At 56.3% G+C, this 16,826-nt stretch overlaps 1 protein-coding gene across 1 annotated transcript in view; it reads right to left on the bottom strand.

The window, feature by feature from the left end:
* The window catches only part of MYO18B (myosin XVIIIB), a 206,512-nt gene extending 189,743 nt beyond the window's left edge, over positions 1-16,769 (bottom strand). The window contains 6 exon segments of the mRNA XM_058656733.1: positions 281-393; positions 1,444-1,510; positions 1,933-3,120; positions 6,663-6,821; positions 8,070-8,155; positions 16,554-16,769. Coding sequence (XP_058512716.1) covers positions 281-393; positions 1,444-1,510; positions 1,933-3,120; positions 6,663-6,821; positions 8,070-8,108 — 1,566 coding nt within the window. The 5' untranslated portion in view covers positions 8,109-8,155; positions 16,554-16,769.
* Between the last annotated feature and the right edge of the window lie 57 nt (positions 16,770-16,826).

Here is a 16,826-nt window from a genome sequence, read left to right as displayed (position 1 = left end):
AGAGGATGGTTGGTGAGGCAGGTGAGCAAGAAAGGAGATCTCTCTCCGTTAGCAACCTGGGCAGCCTGGAAGGAACAGGGCAGGATTTATAATGCAGGACAACATGCTGGCTTAAAAACACCAAACGACAGGCCAGTGGAAACCCAGGCTTAAGATCCCTGGCAGCCAGAGTGAAAAGGGAAAATACATTCTGCAACAAACCTCCCTGAGGGGTAACAGGCTCCAAGGGAGTCCTTCCCGAAACCTCCCCTGCAGGCCGTGGCTGCTGGCGGGCACTCACCACATGCACCTGCTCCTCGGCCACCTCCACGGTGGTGTGGTCCGCGTCCATGCGAAGTCTCACTCTGCCAGCAGGTGGATCCGCCGTTCCTTCATCCGGCTTTAGCACCGTGGCTGGACAGCCAGGCCAGAGAAGAAGAAATGAGGAGGGAGAGCAGGTAGGGCAGAAGAAGGTGGGGAGGGAAAGGGGAGGGAGAGGGGAGAGGGGAGGGGGAGGGGAGGGGGAGGGGAGGGGAAGGGGAGGGAGAGGGGACGGGGAGGGAGAGGGCATGGGGAGGGAGGGGATGGGGAGGGAGGGGGAGGGGGAGGGGAGGGGGAGGGGAGGGAGAGGGGAGGGGGAGGGGAGGGAGGGGAGGGGGAGGGGACGGGGAGGGAGAGGGCATGGGGAGGGAGGGGATGGGGAGGGAGGGGGAGGGGGAGGGGGAGGGGAGGGGGAGGGGAGGGAGAGGGGAAGGGGAGGGAGAGGGGAGGGGGATGGGGAGAGAGGGGAGGGGGATGGGGAGGGAGAGGAAGAAGGAGAAGAGAGAGGGAGGAGGGGGCAGAAGGGAGAGGAAGGGAGGGAGAAGAGGAGAAAGCGGAGGAAGAAGGACGGGAGGGGAGCTGAGCAGAGCGGCTCTCAGCCCGGGTTGGAAGCAGGTCCGGGAGCAGTGACCCCCCCACACACTCACCCACTGCCCACATGGGAGGTTCTGAGCCATGCCCCCAGAGAAATGCCTGGTGCCAGGCCCAGAGCGGGCCCCTGGGGGGTGGAGGCCCTCAGAGCCATCTTAACCCAGACCTGCAGCGCCAGGGAAGGGCCTGGGAGCTGGTGCTTCCGCTTCTTGCGCCCGTGACAGACCTCACTAATCCACCGACATTCCCTGGATGAACCCTGAGATTTTTCAGACCTGCCTCCCGGTCATCGACTAGCATGGGCTGCTGCGAGGTACCCCAAGCATCTCCTTGCTGCACTAGCCCCAGCTCCTGGCCGCTCGGGAGTTGAATTGATAAAGTCACTTACTAACAGGTCCGATTTCCATCAGCTTTCTCAGGCTGGTGGCCTCAGCTGCCCTGCAAGCACTCCCCTCCCAGCCATAGCCAGGACCCCAGCAGCAGCCACAGCAGGTATGGGACAAGGAAATGAGCCCCCACCCCACTCCAGAGCCCACGCCCTGCCTCCATTACCAAGAGTGAACCCGTCCTTCTGAACCAGCCACACCTTCTCCGCCTCGTACCACCTGTCCTCGGGGATCTGGGGGCAGCCAGGGAGGTCAGTGAGTACAGCGCCCCTCGCCCAACCTCCCCACTCCAGCTGTAGGCTGACTGTGAACTGCCCACCCACTGGGAGTTGCTTAGTGGCCTGGGGCCAGCACACAGGAGCGACTCCTGAAAGGACACCTGTGTGCTGATGTGACTTGCAGATTCCCAGGCCCTCTCCTGGGGCCGGGGGACAGCAGGGCTTCCAGAAGGGAACCTCCTCTACGGGGCCTACAAATCAGCATTTTGTTTTGTGTTGTGGTGTCACCACAAGGGGATAGCTCATTCGGGAACCCTCCCCTCACCCTGCAGACAGGTGCAGACCCCCCCCACCCCGCTCCTGCTTATCCCCACCCCTGGGCAGCCCACCCCAGGGGCAGAGTCAGCCATGTCCTCCCGCACCTATAGCCCCCTCACCTGGCCCGAGGTTCCTCCACTCTGGCCTCCTGTGTCCACCTCCTCCAAGACTGGCCCCTGCTGGCTCTGCGTCTGCACCTGAGGCCCTGGGGTGGCCGGCTCCCCAGCTGCTGGCTGTTGCTCCGCTGGCCGAGTCTCAGCCCCTTCCTCCACTCCTGGGCAGGCCTCCTCTGCAGCCTGTCCTTGACGCTGGCCCTCCCTCCTGGCTGCCCCTGGTGACTCCCCCCTGGACACCCCGTCCTTGGAGACTTTCTGGCCTTCTGCCACTGCCTCCCTCTGGGCTGCAGCTGCTTCTCCTGCCTGGCTCGGGGCACATGACCCCTTTCCCAGCTCCTCCCGGGGCCCGCCTGCCTGCCCCTCATTCTCCATCACTCTGGGCACTTCACCAGCCTGCCCCTGCGCCTGGCTCACCTTCTCTGGGCCCTCACCTGCTCTGTCCTTCTTACCCTGCACACTGTCCCCCCTGGTCCTTCTGCCTAGAGACCCTCCCCACTTTCTTGCCTGAACTGGGGGCCCCGTGAGCTTCTCTTTGGCCTCTGCACCCTTGGAAAGGGTCCCCTTGGCAGTCTGGCTGGGGGGGTCCCCTCCTCCTTCCTTCTGTGCTGTCACTAATCGTCCCCTCTCACTTGACTCTTGGGTTTGGGGTTTGGTTCCAGGCCCCTCTGTGCCGTGGGGTTCACCCCCTTTGGCCTGGGGAGCTCCAACCCCTTTGCCCCTGAGTCCTGGACCCCTCTCGCTTTTTGACCCTTGACCCGAGTCCCCAGAAACCCCAGCTTGGGTCTTGTCAGTCCTTGGGGCCAAAGCCACAGGGCTAGTCTGTGGGATTTCCCCCTTGGCTCCCCCTCCAGGGTCTGTGGCTACAGGCAGGGCATCCTGTGGCTGTGCATGCTTGGCTGCATCCAGGTCCAGCTTGGCCACCATCAGCAGCACGTCGCCCCTCCTCACGCCCCTCCTAACCGGCAGGGTCTTTTTGGTGGGGGTCCCCCCAGGACCCGGCTCCTGCAGCTTCTCGCCATTAATGCTGGTCCTCAGGGCGGGGTCCAGCCTGCCAGCACCCTGGCTCTCAGTGGCCGGAATGTCTGTGCTCTGGGGAGACTTCGGCTGCCCATCCTGGGTGAGCTGGGGGCCTCCAGGTTTGTTATCGCTGCCGGACTTCCTCTTAGGTTGGCTGGCAGGGACTTCCGGGGTCTGGAAGAAGAGGGGACAGTCAGGTACGGCTGCTTGCTGACTTGCTCTTACCCCCACCTCCCCCCTCGTCCAGCCCAAAGTCCTTTTGCAAGCGCCAGGCCGGGCCAAGCTACCAAGCTCAAGGCCAAAGGACGCAGCAGAAGGAGTGGGGTACTTGGAGGCCAAGTACAAGCAAGTGCAGGCCATCTGCAGCTGTGTGGCCTCGGGGCAGGTGCATTCCTTCTCTGAGCTTTCTTCCTTGTCAGGAACATGCAACTCATGTAGTTGCGTGCTTTCATAGCTTTCATCTGATTCGTAAGGGTCTGTTTGGGCAGGGTGGCTGTGAGGACTGGGGACTGGTGGGCCCAGACACTGAGCCAAGCAGACAGGGAGCCCTCGGCAGGTGTGATGCTGATTAAGACTGGTATGGTTGGTGCTGACTGGTGGTTGGTATTGTGAATGTCTTTTCTGCCTTGGTTCCGTTCCCCCTGAACTCAGGGCCAGCATCTATTCTTGTCATGTCCCCAACACCTTCCACGTCACCTGTCCTCTCTCAGCTTTGGTCTTCCCTTCAGACAGGACAGCATCACCTGACTGGCCAAGTGTTATCTAAGAAAAGGTGTGGGGGTGTCAGAGCACCCAGAATATACTACAATGCTGTTGCTGCTGCCCTGTCCCAGCCCCAGCCCACTGCCCGCTCCACCAGCGGGGCCCAGGCTCTGACCCTGGGCTCTTCCTCCATTTCCCACCTGAGCTGGACATGTCCCCTGACCCCTCTCCATGCTCCCAGATTCAGCCCTGCTCAGTCCTTCCTGAAGCTTGCCTGCCCATGACCTCAATACCTCCCAGGCTCTGCTCACCCAAAGGCCAGCCAGCGTCACCACCTGCCCCAGGCCATATGGTCACGCCATCTGCCACCCAACCACTACCAGGAAGCCCTGGGTCTTGGGTGACCCCAAAGACAAAGCCAGGGTGCCAAACCTGAGTCCAGGGGCTGGAAGACCAGTGCCCTTGCAGCCGTGCACGGGTTACTCATCCCTGTCTTCGGGGCTTGCTGTAATCTTTTGGGGTATAGGGAAAGCATAACCGCCTTGGCAATCTCGCCCTCCCAAAACCTCGGCTGCAGCTACCTTGGGGTGGGCTCTGGGTGAGAGCCGAGAACCCCCGGGACTAGGCACCGCTGGCTGAATGGCGTCAGTCTGACCTTCTAGGGCCGGGCTGGACAGAGCCTGGGAACGGGGACCGGCAATGCTCCGCCCGTCTCTACCTCAGCGCGCCATCTACACCGTTCGGGAAAGTGAGTCAGTGTCTTATTTTTAATAAGCAACCCAGGGAAGAGCCAAGCAAGAGAACCATGCCCAGCTTCCCGCCCCTGCCCAACACACACACACATGCTCACACACACAAACACACACAGAGGAATTCTCTTCAGGCTCTTTGATCAACAAAGCCCTTAGTCTCTTCTGTTCCCTTCCTAGCTGGTGGAGGACACTGCCCCTGTAAGATCTCCTGGGCCAAGAGGAAACTCAAGACCCTTCCATTCCATACATGCATAAAAACAGTCCAAGAGAAGGGCCATTCAATAGATGGGCCCATGCTGCCCCCACCCTGCCCTGAGGTTCTTCACAGCCTCCCTCCAGAACCTTATAGGAAAAAGAGGTCACCTCCCTGTGCCTCAGTTTACCTCCCTGTGAAATGGGGATGACTTCTACCAGCTGCATGCAAGCATTACATGAAGACCAGAGGACATGTTTGGGCTGACACTGGGAGACGGCATGAGATCCACAGGGACTGACCAGGGCTGCTTGTGCCCCAAGATATCCCCTCGCTCTCCCTGCCCCCCGGCTCCAGCCAGCTCCCAGACCCAGGATTGTCTTGGCACCATGGTCCTGCCAGCTGTTACATCTGAGGTCATTCCACCCTGCATCTTGGCTCTGAGCATCCGTCCAGGCCTGGCCACCACAGCTCACCCTCGTTCTTCCCTGGATCTGCCACTTGTCATCAGAGATGCCAACAGAGCCTGCAGCCTCAGGGTAGCCCCACCACCTCACTCCCTAGACCCAGCTCTCTCCCTGTCACTTTGGTTTCTCTGTCTCAGCTGGGACTTGTAGCTTTGGCAAAGTCCCTGGGCCTCAGTCTCCACCTCTGAGAACTGGGTACAGTCCCACTCACCCACCCGCCTTGACACCTCAGGGAGCCAAGTGGGCCCTTGAATAGCTATGAGAGTGCTATCTGGTATTGAACAATATACAGCAACAACATCCCCCTGATCTCACTGCATCCTGCCGGGGTCTGGTCACCGACTTGCACTTCCAGTCTGGCAGGGGCAGGGACAGTAACAGAGCCTGCCCCCTCTGGCACCCTCCCACACCAAGGGCCTATTGAGGGGGGCTATTGAGGGGGAAGAAAGAGGACCTCCCAACAGCTGCTGGAGGACTTATCTGACGCGACAGTCACTGCCGTTGGACAGGTGCAGGCACAGCTGGGACCAGCTGAGCAAAACCCAAGTTGAAGAAGGGGGCGGGGAGGAGGAGCCGGGAGGCCCCTGTACTCAGGCCAGCCCCAAGTCCTGAGAGCACCAGGCTTTGTAGCCCCAGCGCTGTAGCCTCAAGGGGGCGCTGGAGAAACACTCAGAAATGCCAGTTGTGCCTTACAATTGCACCGTGCTCCAAGCCTGTCTCTGAGGAACTCCAACCTCATGGCCCTGCCCAGATTCCCCAGCCAAGGAGCTAGAGGAGAAAAGAGGGTGGGGTGGATAGCCCTGGCCTCCAGCAGGGACCAGTTTGGGCTGCATTGCATTCAAGCATCGCTTCAACCCAGCTGTGCTACTTAGAACAGTTCAGTTTCTGGCGGACAACACTCACTCCTGACGGGACATGGGGTATGAACCAAGTCCTTCAGTTACTGGATTGGGTGACGTTTCCAAGGCACTCGGGAGAGGGGACTGGGTGGCCGTGGAAGACGCAGGGTACGTGGGACCTTTAAAGACACAGCGGGGACAGGAAGCGTCTTTCCAACTGAAACAGACATACCTGCAAGTACCAACTGAATAGCTTTTTTACTTACACAGCGGTGGCCCAACAACACCTTTCAGGCAATATGTAGGTTTTCCTGTCTGTAAAATACAGAGGAAGCCGACCCCCTCACCGGCCACACACTGACTGCAATCATTCATGCATTCATCAGACATTTGTCTTGTTCTGACTCTAAGCCAAGCACTGTGAGAACAGCTCAGGATATACAGACTTGAATGAAAGACACGGTTGTTCCCGGGGAATCCCTGGTCAAATCGTGAGCAGGAGGAAGAGAAGGAGGAGTGATCGCATAACTACCAAGCCAACGGCAAGTAGGACACGCAGGGTGGGCTCACCGACCCTCAGAGGAAGGACGGTGGTGGTTTGCTAGACGAGCTGGGTTTTGAAGGATGCATTGGAGAGCTCTATAGGTCGGGGAGAGGCATTCCTCGCTTCAAAGCCAAGATGGCAGGAACCAAGGCAGGGTGGGTGACCTGAGGCTCCAGGGAGCCTCGCCAGGTGGATGGTGGAAGGCCCCTGGCCCCTTACCTCTCGTTCTGGAGAGGCGAGCACCGCCTGCTTCCTCCGCCTAGCCTCTTTGGATTCCTTTTCTGTCTCACGGACCAGTTGCCTGATGAAGCCCCCTGGGATGACGGAGAAGAGGGGCGGGGGCGACGAGGGCGGGGGGCTCTTGTCCTCTTCTCGGATCTGTTTTTATAGAAGCACAAAGGGGTTGGGGAGGGGAGAGAGTTCAGAAAGTGGGAGGAAAAGCTGCTTGTGCTGGGAGGCCCCAGGATGGCGGATGGAAAGCAGAATGTGAAAGAAAAGGCCGCACCAACCCGCAGGACTACAGCCAGGTCAGTGTCCTTATGAAGTGAAGTGGGACCTCTGGAGGGACCGGGTCTTTCCCAGGTTCCAGAAGAAGATAAACACAAGTCCCCCTCGTAGTTGGTAGGCAATGTGATACGTCAGTTATTTCATCTCTTCCTGGGTCCCAGGAACATGGAAAAGTAGGGCGGGGCTCGCAGCCCTGGTTCAGACAAAGTTGCAGCCCTATCACGAGCCCATAGCCCATGGCTGTGGCCACTCCATGGTCATGAATCGAGGTCATGGTCACCAGGGGCTCCCCAACTCATGATGGACACCCCCACCCCACCCTGGGAACATGGTCAGGTCAGAACTGGCTAGACTGAGGCAGTTGCTAGCCCTGGAAGCTGAAGTGGGGTGGGATTGACTGGGGCCACCTGGCATGTATCCTTAACCTGCAACCCATTGACTACTGGTGAGAGAAAGAAGCAAAGGCACCATGGCTTGATATGGATGAGCTGCGTGTGGTTGAAAATAACCTCTTTATCAAGCTTCTCTGAGCACTGCCAGCCAAGGCTTGCTCCCTGTGGCCTGGCTGATAGAGACGGAATCCAAGAGAGATAAGCAAGGCCGGGGGACCAGGCTGCTGTAGCCACGGGGTAAGGCTGGCCCATATAGGCAACAACCCAGGAACGCAAAGGGTAGGGCCGAGCCAGGCCAGGCTGGCCTCCCTACAGCCCCTCACTTCTCTCCCCTCTCCCAGAGTGGGATGAAAACCCACTTCTTGGGTAAAAATGAGGCTTAAAGGCACACAGTGCCAGCCGCTGCCTCTTCCCTCACTATCCCTCCAGGTTGGTCTGGGAGGGATGGGGTGCAGCCAAGAGGTGGCCTGCTTGTCATGAAATCATCATCCCGTTTCCAGTCCACCATGGTGGCCGAGGGCAGGGACCATGGAGACCCTCGTCCACAGTACATACTTAGCAGTTTAACATCTCTGTCTCTGCTCCATGGCCAGGGGACAATGGAAGGGAGGGTTGGGTGTCAGAGCCTCCCCTGCCCCGCCCATGGGAAAGGCCACCCAATTCACGGGGAGGGAATCCATTCCTGCGGCTGCAGCCCCTGCCCCATCCCCGAGGGAGTAGCACTTGCCTTCTGCTCCCACAGGGCGAGGCGCGATGAGATGGCCATGTCGAGGCAGTGCCGCCGGCGCAGGTGGTGAGACAAGGTTCAGCTCTCTGCAAGACAGCACAAGATGTGGCTGTGGGGACCCACACGGCACCCAAGGTGCACAGACACAGGATTGACACCCAAAGGCAGCGTGGGAGAGGAGAGGGGTTATTCCACAAGCATCTTGCTGCTCCCGACAGCCAGGAGTGAGCTTGGCCCTCTGTTCCTGCAAGGACAGGGCCAGCAAAGGGGCTGCTGACCCAGGGTGGACAGCGCGTCCCAACACCTTCTCCTCCCGCCCCTGCTTGCTGACTTCTCACAGCACTACAGCCACAATCAGAAAAACATCCACCTAGCTCAGTGACTCTCATGAAAGGACCACACCCATCTAATTTGCATACTCCTCAAATTATTAGTGATGCTTTGATTGATCAGAAGTTCAAGAAGAACAGACAAGCCGAACTCCAAAGCCAGGAGCTGGAAACTCCAGCTCCAAGGTCTTGGGACCCTATACCCACATGGGGGACCTTGAAGAAGCTCCTGGCTGCTGGCTTTGGATTGGCTTGACAATGACTATTGTTGCCACTTGGGGAGTGAACCAGTGGATGGAAGATCTTTCTGTCTCTCCTTCTCTCTGTAAATCTGTCTTTCCGATAAAAATAAATAAATCTTAAACTAACACCCAGCAGGTGAAGGGTTACACAAAAAAATCTAAGATCGGAAAATCCAAGAATGGGCACTGCTTTTCTGAGGGTCATCACGTGCCCTAGGAGAGACCCCCGAGGCACGTCCAAGTGCAAAGGGTTAAGTCTTCAATCTTCAAGAAGACCAGGTTGCTGTCAGTATCAAACATGCTGGACAATGACCCAGAGGGAGGGGCTGAGGACAAGAAGTGGACAACAGACACCCTCCCCACCCGTCCCCTCGGCCAGGTCTTGGCGTGAGTCACGGGCTACGCCCCTGAGCAGTTATGAATAGGCCTGACGTGACCTGTTGCCCGGCCAGAGCCATGGCTATGTTCCAGGGCTCGTCTTCAGTTCTGAGCCTTCAGAGGGAATCCTGGCGATCTGTTGGCGTGGTCTGGCCTGTCCCAGAGGGTCCAAGCCCACCACAGGCCTCCCTGTATGGCAGTTTCTCACCATCTAAGGCTCCAGGCCTGTCCCACTGACCCCGGGTGCCAAAAGTCAACCGGCCCGTGGAGGTTAATCAAGCCTTCTTATCAGCATGTTCCCTTCCAGGCCTGAAACATGCACCTGCCCCCAAGAATGCCTGCAACACTCCCAGTGCTTGGCACAGAGCCTCATGTCTCCTCCCACTGAGGGCTCAGGCAGGCTGGCAAAAGCCAGGCCAAGGCCAAAAGCCAGACATGGCTGGGAACAGTTTTCCATCAACTTAAGCAAGATCTGAGTGACCCCATGGGGCATCACTCCACACTCCTCCACGTCCAGCCCCAATACGGCAGTCAGCCACCTGTCTCAGAAAAGAAACACCCAATTCTTCACAGCATGACACTTCATGGGCCCCTGCCCTACGAAATGTCCCCTCTGACCCTCCGCGTCTGATTCACTGGGTTCCCTGCGGGCACTGGTCTGAGCACACACCCACCACAGGGCCTTAGCACAGCTGTTACCCTGCACAGCTCACATGCTACCCAGTCGTCTTTACAACAAGCTGTTTGAGAGCACAGTGTAGATCCACACCCTCTCCCATCTGCCATCCAGATCCTGGCCTCAGTGAGGTTAGAATCTTCATTGGTTCCAGGTGCTTCTGTGCCCATCCTGCCCACCACCAGTAGCACAAGTGCCTACAACAGTGCCTGGCAGATGCTCAGTACTCAATAAGCAACTGCAGAATGGATGAGCTAGGGGTCAAATGATTAGAAGGGTCAGGGGATTTCTCTTGTCACCTGTGCTGTCATCCACACAGCCTGGGTTAGCACATTTGTCATGTTCCATAAAATCCCAGAAAGCTCTCTGGGCCTCAGTTTTCCTCACTGTAGAAAGGAAGATCAGGTGCTTGGTCACTGGTAACTGCTCCAAAGTTTATTTTCATTAGCACTTGACTCCGTGGTTAAGGCTGGCCTGGAGACCCCAGGACCCAGCACATGCTAATTCACCAACATTTAAAGAGAATGATTCTGTGCCAAGTGTTAAGACAGAGCCTTACACATCCAAGGCCTCAGCGCCGTGAAACTCCTATAGGGTCTGGAATCTCTAATATTAACATTGCTGTCCACATCTCAACCATGCCCATAATAGAAGCTGAATTCCTTGCCTGTGCTAGGCTCTTACATCCACTTGAGGGTGTCGGTCCGCACCACCCTCCAGGATTTCCTGACAACCTCCAACTCCAATACCCAAACACCACCCCGCCCCCAATCTGCCTGCCCTCTGCTCCCAGGATGCACAGCTCCAGTCACTGTTTGAGCACTGGTCACTTTGGTCTTCACTGGGATTTGGCCTGTGCGTGTCAGAGCTGGTTCCCCAGTGAGCCCACAAGGTCCCTGGAGGCAGGCAGAAAGGGTTGTTGACAGTGAACTTGGTCATGGAGCCAAGAGACCTATCTCATGCGAGGCCAGGGACATAGAAGCAGAGGATGCTGGCGGTGGGGAGGGGGGAGACACCACCTGAGATCCTCAAACTTTTGCCAATTGCCTCTTCAGACATAAGGGGATTTTAGACAATTCATGGAAACATTGAATTAAAAGAAGTTTTTTAGGTAAGCATTTTTTTTAATTAGGTATTTGAAGGCCAGAGTTACAGAGGGGAGCAAGATACAGAGAGAGAGAGAGAGATCTCCCATATGGTGTTTTACTCCCCAGATGGCCACATGAAGCTAAGAACCAGAAACTTCATCCAGCCTCCCATGTGGGTAGCAAGGACCATCCTCCCCTGCTTTTTTAGGCCATGACAGAGAGTTGAATCAGAAGTGGAGCAGCTGGGACATCAATCAGTATCCATACGGGATGGGAGTATCACGGGCAGCTGCTTTACCCACTGTGTCACAAGTGCCAACCACCAGGGTGAGCACTGGATGCCATGGTTAAGTCTTATCTTCCTGGAGTGCCTGGGTCCAAGTCCTGGCTCTATTATCCATGGCAGCTTCCTGCTAATGTGAACCCTGGGAAGCAGCAGAGGATGACTCGAGAGGTCCAGTCCCTATTACCCAGGAAGAAGTTCCGAGATCCTAGCTACACCCTAGCCAAACCCTGGCTATTGAATGCGTCTGGGATAAGTGGAGACCTCTCTCTTTCTCTCTCTCTCTCTCTCTCTCTCTTGTTTTTTCTCTCTCTCTGCCTTTCAAAACAAATAAATAAATAAAGTCAAATTTATTTTAGCGTCAAGAATGTTTAAAATTTCATGTCTACAAGGGTCTTCAAGAATTCATGGAAAATGCAGATTATGAAAAACCTACACATGAATTTCATAAACTATTTGCCCCCCCAAATAAATTTATTATTGCTTATTTCAGTTTTCGACAGACTCTTTTTGAAGTCCCCACGGACATCTTCAGCCTCTGGTCCCTGCCCGTGCTGTGGACACGGTGGGACGTCAGAGGGCACTCAGGAGCACGTTTCAGAATGCTCACAGTAACAGCCCGAGAGGGGCTTACTCACGGGCAAGCCCGCATTGGGAATCCACACGTGGTTTTTTGATGCACATTCCCCACATTACTGAACTGACTGAAGGCTTTCCGTGTATCTCGGCTGGGCAGCCACAGGCTGGGCTGCCAGCCCCTCTCCCCAGCGTGCCCTCCGGCAGGGTTCCCACTCTCCCCTCCACTGTTCTGACCATGGCTCCCTCTGCTACCATTTCAGGCCAGAAGAGAAGACTCTGGAAGCTGCTAAACCTGGGTGCTGCCTCCAGGAGAAGCAGAGAGCTGCCTGGGAGAGAAGGAGGGCATTATGGAAAAGAGGTAGTACCCCAGCACCTGGGGGCTATGCTGCCTCCAGGGGCAGCCACATGGGTGTGCAGGGTCCAAAGGCTTTTGAGTTATCCTCCACTGCTTTCCCAGACCACAAGGAGGGAGCTGGATGGGAAGTGGAGCAGCTGGGGTACAAACCAGCGCCTCTACGGGATCCCAGCATGTGCAAAGCAGGGATTTAGTCATTAAGCCATCATGCTGGGTCCCAGGAGCTAGACTTTAATTTTGATTTCCTTAGCCCCACAAGTTTGGGCGACTGCTATATTAAGGTGACACAGCTCTAGGCCACAACTGAGTAGGAAGTAGAAAGTGCCTAGGTGGGGCAGTTGTGTCCCCAGAGCAGTCAGGGGAGCTCTTTGCTTCCAGGCGCAAGGGGAAGCACTAGACTGCAAATGGCAGACACTTGATACAGGTGCCACCCCGACCATGCCTGTGTCTGCCTGTGTCCGTGGCAGGCACGGCTAGTTGATCACAGCTTGCATTCAATCCAAGCTCAGCTTGGAATCTTTCTCAATGCAACACTTTCTTGTGGAAGTGGAAATGGAAGTAGAGGGGTGGGAAAGGGGAGTAAGAGGTCCTTGCTGGCTTGTTGGCCTGTAACATGCACGGTGGCGTGCAGGTATTTATAATCCACCTGAGCTCTGAGTAGGCAGCAGTGTGGCTGCTGCAGGGACCGCTAGATTCTCTCACAGTACACTGTGTTGTGGCCTTCTGCTGGGCAGGACAGGGTGGGGAACGCCAGGTGAGGGCTGGGGACGGGGAGGGAACAGAGACTGTTCTGAAGGAGCTGGAAGCCACCATGTCACTTGGGCAACAGCCAAAGGCTGCAGGTGAGAAAGTTGGGGGCGGATTCCTCTCGTGGGAATTCTGTAGAGAACTGTTCTGTAGGGCATGTCTAGGGCCAGCAGGTGGCCATCCCAGCAAGGCAGGGGAGAGGTCCGACCCTCGGCTCTGCCATCCTTGGGAGCTGTGGGGAAATGACGGGGAGTTGGGGGGTCCCTTCCTCTCCCTGGGCCGGGGGTGCCAGGATAGGAGGGGACACGTTTTGTGACCCTCTGAGGCCAATGGGGAAAGCCAATAGGAACAGCTCCCCTGCCCTGGTGTTTCACTAAGGAGTGACATTTCCTTCCATAGGCAGGACAAAGCGGGAACCCAAGATTCCTGGGAAGGGGCTGGGCCTCAAAGGCTCCTTGCACTGCTCATGGCCCAGGACCGTCCACCCACGTCCTGCCGTCCGTCTTCTCACTGCCTCCGTGACTTGCCTCTCCCCTCCTCCCTCCGGCTCTCCTTCATCCTCCCCCATCCTCTCCTTTCTTTCTGTCTCTCCTTCTCCCTGTTTTTTTTTTTTTAATTATCTGCCTTTCCAATAAAAGTAAATAAATCTTTAAAAAATAAAATCCAACTTCTGGCTGGCAGGAGCCACATCCCATGGGCTCAGTGACCACATGCAGCTGCTGGTTATCATATCACACAGCACAAACAATGGTGTATTTCACTGAAGAACGTTCCATGAAACAGAATGGCACTAGACCAGTCATTCCCACCAGCCGGAAATGGTGCCTTTATGGGACACGTGGTCGTGCCAGGAGAGCGTTTTGGCTGCTGCTGCTGGGAAGAAAGTGCTACCGGTCTCCAGGAGTTCAAGGCCAGGGCCGATGCTCAGCCTCCTGCAAAGCACACAGCTGTCACCAGCCGGTAAACATGCGGCTCCAAGTCTCAGCCGTGCTGAAGCTAGCGCTGGCCTGAAAGCATCACCCCAAGTGGGGAAGCACATTACGAGAGAAAGAGGGTAAGATGGAGCCAGCACTGAGACACAGCAAGTTAAGCCTCTGCTTGTGACACCAGCATCCACATCAGAATGCCAGCTGGAGCCCCAGCTGCTCCATCTCCGATCTCGCTCCCTGTTGATGTGCCTGAGAAGCAGCGGAGGATCGCCCAAGGGCTTGGGTCCCTGCATCCACATGGGTGACCCAGCAGAATCTCCTGGCTCCCAGCTTTGGATCTGCTCAGCTCCAGCCATTGTGGCCTTTGGGGGAGTAACCAACAGATGGAAGCTCTCTCTGTATATAACTGTTTCTCTTTCGTGCTCTGCAATTCTGCCTTGCAAATAAACACAAAATAAATCCTTTAAAAAATGTCTGCCTTGAACCACAAGTGGGTGTCCTATAGAAGTGAGACTGTGGACGTAAGAACAAGAGAAACTGTGAGTGAGTGAGCCCCTACGTTTCTTCTCACAGGTTCCCACAGTGCCTGCCAAAGCAATGAGGCCTGGCCTCACTCTACCCTGCATGGCCTCAGCTGTCCAAAGTCCTCCTATCTCACTTCTGGTCTGTACAATGGGCCGAAGCACTCACGCTCCCAGGTGCACACATGGGGATAGGCAGAGTGGAGAAGACCTAGGAATCCCACAGTACCGCCATGCCTCCCTGCAGCCGGGTGGCTAATCCAGTTGCCCTCCCCCCTGAGGTTGAAACTCCAACCCCAGCTGGCCCCCATGGAACAGCTGAAAATACCTTGGACTCCCTGTGGCCGGACAAGAAGGTCCACGAGGCCCTGGAGCTTGAAATTCCTGCTGCCCTGACCAACCGGGAGCTTCCTGCTGTGGGTTTAGGAAACTCGATTTGCCCCCTGTTGCTGAAAGAGAATTTCTGTCTATAGCCCGAAATGACGGTTCTGAAAAGCGAAATGACAATGCCCGGGGCAGCTGTAACTCAGGGTAAAGTGGCTGTGAGGATGTCAATAGACCTTTCAGACTGGGTGAAGTGTGTGTGTGTGTGTGTGTGTGTGTGTGTGTGTGTAACAGAGAGAGAGAGAGAGAGCTGATTTGATGTCTAGGCACCTTGTTACTATAGTAAAATTCATTTTCATTACCTCCATGCAAACTAGAGCTGGAATTTAATAGACTTTTTCGGGCTCACAGGAGGTGGATGGAAGAAGCCTTTGAGGGTGGGCTATACAGGGAGGACCAGGCTACTATTTGTCCCAGGGGACACCCTCCACCGCCAAGGCTGCTGCCAACCCTGTTTCTGCAGAACTGTGTGTCCTTGAGCAAGTGTCTCCCCGTCTCTGGACCTCAGCTACCCACTCTGAAAACACAGGAGACTGGATTCGGCACTACACCTGGAGGGGCCCCTGGCTTCATCTCTCCCCCTGCCTCCTGTAGTCTCAGCCTGGTCTGAATGTGAAAACGAAGCCTTGTACCACAGCAGCTCACAGTGTGGTATGCGCACAACCAACAGCTCACTCAGCTGGAGGGTTTTTGCTCCAGAGGCCCAGGTGAACCCACAGCTCTTCGCTCTGGCCCACCCCAAGCTGTGCACTTGGTCAGACCCCAGTAAAGCACTGTGTTTCTTAGCCATGCATGTGAGATGAGGCTGTGACTGTTAACAGGGGCAGCAAGGGTGGTGCTGAACTGCTGGCCTCTGCACTAAGCAGAGGAAAGACTGCCCTGTCTTTTTTGGGTGGGGGGCAGGGAGGTGGTGCACTTGGTAGACCCACCTGTGAAGTTTTCAACCTGTGCGTCCCTGGGCCTCTTCCCCTCTGCCCCCAAGTCCAGCAATCTGCATTTTAGAAGCATTCCACTTCCCCCCAACTCCAGCTCCAGGGGTGAGGGGGCAGGAGCTGGGAGCCACTGCTGTCTGGTGCCCCAATCCAGGAGCAAACCTCCTCAGGGCCACCCTCAGGTGTTCCAAGCTGAACTGCTACTGTAGCCAGGTCTTGTCCAAGGTCACGGGAGTTCAAAGCAGGCCATTGGTAGTGACCAGGTAGCACCAAATACGTCCCTACTGCTGACCTGCGGCACCCCCAAAGCCCAGAGACCGGCATTCGCTCTCCTCTCCTCCTCTTTCTCCTCTTTCCACTCCCTCCTCCCTGTCTTCTCCATTCCTTCCCCGACCCAAGGCTTTGTTTTTGTTTTTGTTTTTGTTTTGCTTTAACTCATCTCACACCTGGGACCACTCTCTTCCCTCCTCCCCCAGTGCCCGCACACCCATGCGTGTACCACCACCACACACACACACACACACACACACACACACAAACACCTAAACATGGCAGATCACTGCTGACATGAGTAGCAAAGAAAGCCAGAACGGGGATCAGCATCTTCTTGGACACAGGGAAAGTCCCAAGCCAGAATCCCCATGCCTTGGGAGACGTGGAACCCAGTGGCTGCCCAGGCAGATCCAGGCCACACTGGGGAGCTTGGAGCCCACCACTCTCTACTCTCCCAACAGAAAGAGATGGCTTCTGACTCCCAGGACGCAGCCCCATGGACAGGTAAGTCCCCTTCCCTTGTCCCACGGCCCCAGCCACTGAGGCCTGCGATTCAAAGAAGCGACTGGTACTGGCTGTGTCCGATCCAACATCTCTTCTCAGAGTTCAAATTAGCTTTTGGCATGATGCTGAAACCCTAGACCTAGGATCCCCGGGTCCTAACCCACCCACCCCACAGCTCACCCACGCTCTATTTGAAGTCACAGAAAAACCCTAAGAGGATCTTCAACAGGGCTAAAACCATGAATGCACTCAGCTCCTACTCACCAACCGGAACCCAGTGAAGCAGAACCTGCTGGGATGTTGAGCCGCACTACCTGTTGGTGACACGTCCACAGTGAAGGTTTTTGTGGCTCGTGACTCTAGACGTGTATATATTTAAAGAATCAGCAGGTGGCTGGGCCCAGATGAGGGTGGATGGCGAAAATCCACGCTTGCCTTGACGTTTCTTTCTAAAACACTTTTGCGGAGTACACTCCTGTTCCCCCAGTCAGCCGGCAGAGGGGGAAGAGGCCCGGGCCGCTTTTAACACCAGTAAAG

Source organism: Ochotona princeps, chromosome 29 (genome assembly GCF_030435755.1).
Source record: "Ochotona princeps isolate mOchPri1 chromosome 29, mOchPri1.hap1, whole genome shotgun sequence".
Lineage (NCBI taxonomy): Eukaryota > Metazoa > Chordata > Mammalia > Lagomorpha > Ochotonidae > Ochotona > Ochotona princeps.
This window is presented reverse-complemented; position numbering and strand designations above follow the sequence as displayed.